Here is an 8,950-nt window from a genome sequence, read left to right on the forward strand (position 1 = left end):
TTCTACTATAACCATCTCTGTAATAAATCAATGTATCTTTCCCCTGTCAGACTTGTCGGCCTGTGTCTGGAAGGCTGCCAAGTTCTTCAGTGTTGAACTGTTCCTCTATGCACACTCCAGTGTGTGTTTTATTTACATAAGGCAGCAGCTTCTCTGCTATCTTATCAGTGATAGAAGAGAGCTGGATAAAAATCCCCCTCTGTTAGGCTGTGAAAGTAGCTGGCTGACACATACTGAGGGATTACAAACACAGGCACAGGCAGAGCTGTCTGCAGGAAGCCTGTAATGTTCAGTGCATGAGAGAAGCTGGGGACAGAAGGTAGACACACACAAGTGATCTCTTGAGATTCAGAAGTAAGGCTGTATACAGCCTGCTTGTGTATGGATGTATTTTCTATGTGTGGACATGCTGTACATCAACCTACTTCCTGTTTTGGTGGCCATTTTGTTTGTTTATAAACAAACTTTTTAAAACTGTTTTTGACCACTTTTAATGCGGTGGGGAGCGGTGAAATTGTGACAGAGGGTAATAGGAGATGTCCCCTAACACACTGGTATGTTTACTTTTGTGCGATTTTAACAATACAGATTCTCTTTAATGTGCTTCTTCTTGAGCCACTCCTTTGTTGCCTTTGCTGTATGTTTTGGGTCATTGTCGTGCTGGAACACCCATCCACGACCCATTTTCAGTTTCCTGACAGAGGGAAGGAGGTTGTCGTTCAGGATTTCACGATACATGGCTCCGTCCATTTTCCCGTTAATGCGATTAAGCAGAAAAACACCCCCAAAGCAAAATGTTTCCACCCCCATGCTTGACGGTGGGGACGGTGTTTTGGGGGTCATAGGCAGCATTTTTCTTCCTCCAAACACAGCGAGTTGAGTTAATGCCAAAGAGCTCTATTTTGGTCTCATCAGACCACAGCACCTTCTCCCAGTCACTCACAGAATCATTCAGGTGTTCATTGGCAAACTTCAGACGGGCCTGCACATGTGCCTTCTTGAGCAGGGGGACCTTGCGAGCCCTGCAGGATTTTAATCCATTGCGGTGTAATGTGTTTCCAATGGTTTTCTTGGTGACTGTGGTCCCTGCTAATTTGAGGTCATTCACTAACTCCTCCCGTGTAGTTCTAGGATGCTTTTTCACCTTTCTCAGAACCATTGACACCCCACAAGGTGAGATCTTGCGTGGAGCCCCAGAGCGAGGTCGATTGATGGTCATTTTGTGCTCCTTCCATTTTCGAACAATCGCACCAACAGTTGTCACCTTCTCTCCCAGCTTCTTGCTAATGGTTTTGTAGCCCATTCCAGCCTTGTGCAGGTCTACAATTTTGTCTCTGACATCCTTGGACAGCTCTTTGGTCTTTCCCATGTTGGAGAGTTTGGAGTCTGCTTGATTGATTGATTCTGTGGACAGGTGTCTTTTATACAGGTGACTAGTTAAGACAGGTGTCCTTAATGAGGGTGACTAATTGAGTAGAAGTGTCTAACCACTCTGTGGGAGCAAGAACTCTTAATGGTTGGTAGGGGTTCAAAAACTTATTTCACTCAATGAAATGCAAATCAGTTGCTATCTTTTATTTAAGGTTATTTTTTCGATTTTCCTTTTGATGTGCTATCTGCCACTGTTAAAATAAACCTACCATTGAAATTATACTGTTCTGAGACTTTTCATTTCTTTGTCATTGGACAAACTTACAAAATCAGTGAGGGGTCAAATAATTATTTCCTCCACTGTATAGATCATTTTGTTGTGATTAGTTATTGGCGAAAGAATGGGAGGAGCGCTGACAGGTGAAAAGGAGTACATTTGAAATCGGCGCCGGTAGACTTGGGTGGAGGATACAGCAGTATATAGCTGATCCTGCTTCTGCACAAGTCCGGGCCGATTTAATTACTATTCCCCCTCCAGGCCGACATGGATAGTGGGGGAATGAAGTAATTCGGCTTCCAGCGATTGCTGGAGGCCGAAGTATTATGTTTTTAAGCAACTTCGGCTCCGTCTTCTGACAGAGCCGACATTACTGAGCGCTTCAATAGGAATGATTCCTATTGAAGTCTATGGAGGCGCCGGCTGCGCCCAAATCTAGCAGCGCCCAAATCTAGCAGCGCCGAAAAGCACTGCTGCGGGTGAAAAGTGCTCTGGTCCTAAAGGGGTAAAAAACCCTCAGTGGTCAAGTGGTTAATAGTGGGGAAGAGGCTAATACAGGGAGCACATATGGCTACTTATACTGCTACCAGCTGCTAGAATATGGATGTAAAATGGCTGCCGGCCACAAGATTACTGCAGCTCTGGACACAAATTAATTGTAATTAGTATTTAAATGTATACAATTGATTAGATTTCATTGAGGGTAGGAACACACTAGGCAGAATCGCATATGCGGTTTCCACTATGTGCTATGGGGAAAACTCATGCTATTCTGCCTAGTGTGTTCCTACCCTGAGGGAAAATACGTGTATGGTCATTTGGGGCACTGAACTTATCAAAGGAAAGATTGCTGCAATTAAATACCAGAAGGGACACTTCTCTATGTTTCCCAGTGGATCACCTAAAATAAACTTGCGCCACCATATGTGCTTCCAGTATTAGGTAGGGACCCTCCTACCCAGTATATTTAACCATATGTGCCTCCAGTATTAGATAGCCCCCTCCCCAGAAGAGCAGTATTAGGTAGCCGCCCCAAGTATAGGTAGCCATATATCACCCCAGTATTTTGTTACCACCTCCCAAGCATAGGTAACCAGATGGCAGCTAGTCTAGTTTAGGGGACCCGGCGGGAAACGTCATACCTCACCTGTGGCCTTCAGGCGCTGTGCTTGGGTTGGCTTCTGCCTCTACTTGCACAAATTAACTAAACCTATTTATTTGGTGGCATGGATAATGTTTAAACCAACTATATGTCTCAGAGGGCAAATATGTGATCTCTGTATGTAATTGTTGGGCACTTTGATTATAGCATCGACAAGTTTGCTGTGATTTATTGCAGGCTGTGGAGCTTGTTTATAAGGTTTGCCACCGAGTCCCCTTAACTAGACAAGCACCGCCAGATATAGCCCTCAGTAGCATACATAGCAGTTCGGCGCTGGGCTTTTTGGTGCACAGCTCACCTTGCTGCCCCACAAATTCAGAGGGGGGGGGGGGATGTACATACTATTCCCTTTCTGAGTCGTTGCAACTTTGAGGGAGAAGGAATTGAGGGGTCTGTCAGTCGCTAGATCCCCAAATTACCAGTGCACATGGGCTACAGAACACTATAGCATTCCTGCTATAGCCGTTCCAAGCTTCAGCGCTATACAGCATGTGGCAAAAAGCCTGCCCCCAGAATCAGTCCCCCCCCTCCCCTGTCAATCGAAGTCGCAAGCAGAGCATGTTGGAGAAGGATCTCATCTCTTGGCGCCGGGACCTACCATAAGGCAGCCTCCCCTCTTTATGACTACCTCTAGTGGTGTCACATAATGATTAATGCCACTAGAGGGACCCATAGAGAGAAGGCACTACAACAAGCTAAAGGGGGATTCCGGTATAAGGCTCCCTGCATACTGCATGTGATTCCAATTTTTAATCATTACAGCATGCTGCTTATTTTCTGTGTTATTCTGTTGATAGCATTCAGGGAAAATCGGAATTGCAGATCAGAATCGGAAACAGAATCGCAAATCGGATTTGCAGTGTGCAGGGAGCCTAATGTCGTTCTGTGCTACCCCTCTGATAATGCTACTGTGTATGCACATCTAGGAGACCCAGGCCAGCAAGAATCACTATCCACACCACAAACCTTACTTTAATAAGTTGCACAAGCAGAGGCAATAGACGAAGCGAGTGCTGTACCCGATGACCAGCAGCAGGTGAGGGTCCTCGACCTGGTGTGTAATTGTAGAGTTTACTTCTCACATACATACATAGAGGAAGCATTATCACAGGAGGCAGCATTATCTGACATTACACCGGTACCAAGAGATGAGTACTGACTCCAGCATGCACACTGCTATCGTAGGGGGAAGGGGGTGGCCTTGTCTCCAGCGTGGTGCCGCCTCATAAGTCATAGTAAAAGCTGCCCTCACTCGGCTCTGTGTTCGGCCACGCGGCTCTCTTCTCTCTGCTTTGCGGTAATTTCATCCCTCTCTCCGCTGGTTCCTTTGCTCCGCAGCCGAGCACCCCTCGCCGCCATTACTACTGGGGGCAAAAGAACTCACTTCCGGGTAGCCCCAGTCCATACGAAGCATCTGGCCACCATCTTTCCATCTGGCAAGACGACGCATGCGCCTTTCACGCTTACGAGAGCTCAGCTTACACGACGTGTAATATTTGTAGGTGAAAATGTGAAGCCGGGCAGCACGACCAGTCACAGCATTTCGCGATCTTGTCGTCACTTTTTAAAGAACTCCAGCCCAAACGTTGTTGTTAATGGCCTCGCTGTTTCAGGCGATTTCAATCATTTCAGTAACGCCAAAGAAGTTTTCTAGTCCACATTTCTTTTAAATAATAGAACCACTGTCCCAGGTTTATTTTCCTATTCAGATGAGATGAATGGGAGCCACATGTATGTAACTGTCATTGTTTCAGGCACTGGATGATACTGTATTGCTGTTATGTAATGAAAAAGGTCCGTCTTCAGGGGCAAATGCAGGATTTTTAAGGGGGGGTTCCTGAAAGGTCCAGAAGCACGTATGTCCCGAGTGCTTCCGAATACAGGTGGCTCCATACTGCCCATGCACAAAAGTGCGCTGGCGTATTACGGAGCTGCCTATTTTTGGAAGTACTCAAGGACACTAGTGTTTCTGAGGGCTTCTGGTAGCAGCAAATGTGAACGGGGTACAGCGCTGGAACAACTCCCCAAGAGAGGAACAGGAGATAGACTTAGTTTGGACAATTCAGTGGAATATGCTACATAGTTTCACATAGCGCAAGCGATACCCATATGATGCAGGGATATATGCATCTGCGGAAGATGTCGGCGCTACATAAATACTAAATAATAATATTTTGCCTCACCAGGATTGCACTTTTATTTAGCTTCCCTGTATGACAAGAAGACACAGCCAGCCAGCTCTAGGGGAAGAGGGAAACAAAGGTGAATGAGGGAGGGCTGGTGCACACCAAGAGTGCTTCTGAGCGTTTTTCAAATCAACAGTGATTTGAAAAGCGCTTGGCTAATGTTACCCTATGTGGGTGTTCCCACAGCAGCGTTGTGATTTTTTCAAAATCGCAGGTATACTGTATGTAGCATGTTTTTGAGCAATTCATTCAAAAATCGCTCTGAAAATCACTTCACAAAATCACACTCACAAATTGCTAGCAATTGCTATTGTCATTTTGGCGTTGCACTAGCCCAGAGAGAGGAGTGGAGAAATTGAGAATAGCCTGAGATGGAGCAGAGAACTTATCTGTATTGCAGTCCCACATCACACAGGCTACTTGCCTGTAATTGGACTCCTGTCCCTGTCAGTCTCTCACACAAGTCAGAAAGAAGCCCTCCTGGAGTCTAGGGACTGTCAAAAACTTTTCAGCTTCACCACGGTTCTGTTCATGGTGTATGTGAATAAATTGTCTTTATCTTAAGTGACAGCATCAAGTCTATTTCTGAGTGGCCGGTCCACCGCCGCCACCCGAATATTTTAAACCTTTTAGCATATTTTATCCTTTTGGCGCATCTGTACATCTACGTGTCAAGATTTCCACCCTTGGTGGTTGGAAGGGTGACAAACCCTCCTTTCCTTCTTCAAAGAGCAACATTTTATTCCTGAGTGGGGACAGGTCTAATCTCCCCACCTGCCTATATAGTGGTTGCCTAAACGGTAACCCATGTTTGTAAGTATAATACTTACTCTACACTAATTCTCCCTGATCCAATACATACTACACTATATTGGGCTCTCAGTTTCTGCTTTATTTTAAAATCTCAAGCATTCAAAAAGCTCTTGTAGTGTGAACAAGCCCTAAGGGAAAACACACACTTACATTACCAAAGCGCTTTTCAAATTGCTACAGCTGAGAAAAGCATTTGTAGTGTGAACCAGCTTTAAAAGGAACCTGAACCAAGTCAAATGATTTAAAATAATACCTGCAAATGAATATTACATACGTAGTTACCTCATTGTCAGTTCCTCTCCGAAGCTCACCATTTTCTTCTAACAATGCTTTCTTTCAGTTCTGACAAAATTTTGTCAGAACTAAAATATATATCAGTTGCTGTCAGTTATATATCAGTTGCTATCAGTTATAACTGAAAGGACAACTGATGTGCAAGGTAATATCCATGCTTCCCTATGGCTCAAGTGGGCGATATTTCAGTTTAACAGTGTGCTGACCAGGAAGCTGTTAAGGGTTCACAGCCATTTTTAAAATGGTGGACGAAGAATTCCATCGATCACAGTGGACAAACAAGATGTAGGAGAAGAGAAAGAGATTGGTGAGTAGACTACACGGGAGGTAAGTATGACATGTATATTTATTTTGACTTTTAATTATCAGTTCAGGTTTTCGTTAAAGGATTCATGATCTATATTTTAAAAGCCTGTTAAAAGAAAAAAAGCCACTGCATAAACTTACCTACTCCGGTTCCCATTGCCACCTCTTCCGTCCTGTCAGCTCTGCCGCAGTATCCTTTTGTAAATGCTGGCATCTTCACAGCAATGATGCTGACCTGGAAGTACGCCGGAAGTATTTATGGGTCAGCGCCATTGCTGACAGGATGGAAGAGGTGGCAATGGGAACCCGGAGTAGGGGAGTTATGCAGTGGTGTATTTTTTAACAGGCTTTTAATAATTAAAGCAGGAGGTGTGGTTCAAGTGGGTGTGGTCAGGGGAGGAAGGGGTATTCTTTGGAGGAGAACTGCCACTTACTCTCTGTTCATATTCCACTTATTTACCAGTTGAAGATTTCCACTGAGTAGATCAGGGACCACAGGGGACACTAGACAAAAGGATGGTGCTGTGACATATGTGACAACACCACATATACAACAAAATAAATCAAATGCAAGCACCCCCTAAGTTCAGAGGTACTTTAAGGCCTGGGGCCAACTAGAGATCGCAGATGAAGGAAAGCGATTTTGCTCCAAAGCAATTTCAGAGAATGTGATTGTGGCCCCCACATTCCCTAAGGGCCCTTTTCCACCAGCGCGTTTGCGCTGGCTGAATCGCAAAAACGCAAACCGCTAGCGATTTTACAATCGCTACGGTTTGCTTTTTAACATGGGAATCGCGGTAGGTCATTTCCACTACCGCGATTCGTTTTTGCGGGGAACGCGAACGCGCGGCGGAGCGATAATTGCCACGATTTTGCTATGCAGTGCATAGCATAGCAAAATCGCGGCCGCGAACGTCGGGGAATCGCCGGTAATTGCGATTCAGCAATCGCTAGCGTTCAGCGCGAACGCTAGCGACTGCTAGTGGAAAAGGGCCCTAAATGAAACACTCCGAAAATGCTGCAGGCAAAGCAACTGCAATTTTGGCAAATAGCAATTACTCCTGTAGAATCACTAGCGTAGCTAAGGAACTATGAGCCCTCAGTGCCAGTTTCAAATTGCCCCTCTCACTAAGCACTTCTTTATACATAACTGATATGGAGCACCACAACCTGCCAAAGACAGCTGCAGTGTCAGAGAGGTGCAAGCAGAGGATAGGGTGCAGTTTATGAATAATTACTAGCATGGGAGCAATGAAGAGCTAATACAGAGGAGGTAGAGAGAGAGAGAGAGTGAGTGAGTGAGTATGTGTGCGCTAATGAGTGGATGAGTAATGATCTTGGTCAGAACTCCGCAACTCTCCATATTTTAGCTGCTGTGCTCATGAGTTTTATCTGTTAGTGAGTCATTGAGCTGCTCAGGCACAGCTTTTTGTCTATCACTATTCCATCTATTATTGCTGAGCATTTGACTGGAGAGAAACAGATACAGGAAATGCAATACTTTGCTTGGGAAACTGTACAGGGCTCAGCTGGCAAGGAATGGGAAGTGTTCTGACATCCTCCTTTATTCTTCCTATCTGTATGACTTGACATGGTGGTTATTTGGGCTCCAGCTAGGGAGCAAGGATAACTGAACAGCTGTTTGTGAGGTTATGGAGAGATACGATAGTATTTCATTTTAAAATTACTTCTAAGGAAAAAACTGCTCTAATTCCAAACTCCACAAAAAATACATTGAATCTTTGTGAATGGAATCCTTAATTTCTTGTGTTATTGAGCAAAGCTTGGCAGCAAATTGTTCCACGCATTGCCATGTCCATTGCTGGTTCCTTTCCTAGGTAAAGCATTTAAAACAACCCGAGCAATGGTTTAGTGTAGCAACACACTACAGTGCAGCATTTTTTTTATCTTGTATTGCTCTAGTCTAGTGCATTTTAGCTGCACTATACAATGTAACCAAATGCAGTGCATTCACTGTGAAGGGCCCATGCATCCAACATAACCTACAAGGTAGACTTGTAAACTGCCTCACAAGTGCAGCTGCTTTGAGAGTATAAACTTTACATTTAATTGTGGTATAAAGCCTATTACTCCATATACTACACTTTATTGGGCTCCTGGTATCCTCATGCTTTTTTTTTTTTCGGAATCTTTTTGGTACTTCTCTCTTAAATTTGACAGGAAGACAGCTTTTGAATAATTCTGAGGTGACAGTAGCAGAGCAATATTTCAGTAATAAGGATTTTTCTGGAAGGGTTAAATAAACTTGAGACATTATAAGCCAAATGCCCCGAATGGCAGTACTTTTCAGAGCCCCCTTGTAATAAGGTATCTTTATAAATTCATAAATCGAGAGCCTGCTGATCCAAGTTTTAATGTTTATTTTCACCATGTGCCTTTAGGGCCCTTTTCCACTAAGAAATGTGATCACAATCACAGTTGTCCTCTACAGCAATTTTGCTGCGTTCTGTCAGGTGTACGGTGGGGTTGTAGTGCATTTGCCGACGGGGAGGGGGGAGGGGAGGACTCGTCAGGAAAATG

The 8,950-nt window shown here is 44.5% G+C and overlaps 1 protein-coding gene across 3 annotated transcripts in view; it reads right to left on the reverse strand.

Annotated features, from left to right (window-relative positions):
- The window catches only part of ALG9 (ALG9 alpha-1,2-mannosyltransferase), a 177,124-nt gene extending 172,901 nt beyond the window's left edge, over positions 1–4,223 (reverse strand). For 2 of the 3 annotated variants that reach the window (XM_068240939.1, XM_068240937.1), the window contains exon 1: positions 4,063–4,223. In XM_068240939.1, the coding sequence (XP_068097040.1) occupies positions 4,063–4,169 (107 nt within the window). In that variant the 5' untranslated portion in view covers positions 4,170–4,223. Of the gene's footprint in view, positions 1–3,970; positions 4,027–4,062 lie in introns of those variants that run through there. The other variant, XM_068240940.1, reaches the window with a different exon arrangement.
- Positions 4,224–8,950: the final 4,727 nt, after the last annotated feature.

Source organism: Hyperolius riggenbachi, chromosome 6 (assembly GCF_040937935.1).
Source record: "Hyperolius riggenbachi isolate aHypRig1 chromosome 6, aHypRig1.pri, whole genome shotgun sequence".
NCBI classification, from domain to species: domain Eukaryota; kingdom Metazoa; phylum Chordata; class Amphibia; order Anura; family Hyperoliidae; genus Hyperolius; species Hyperolius riggenbachi.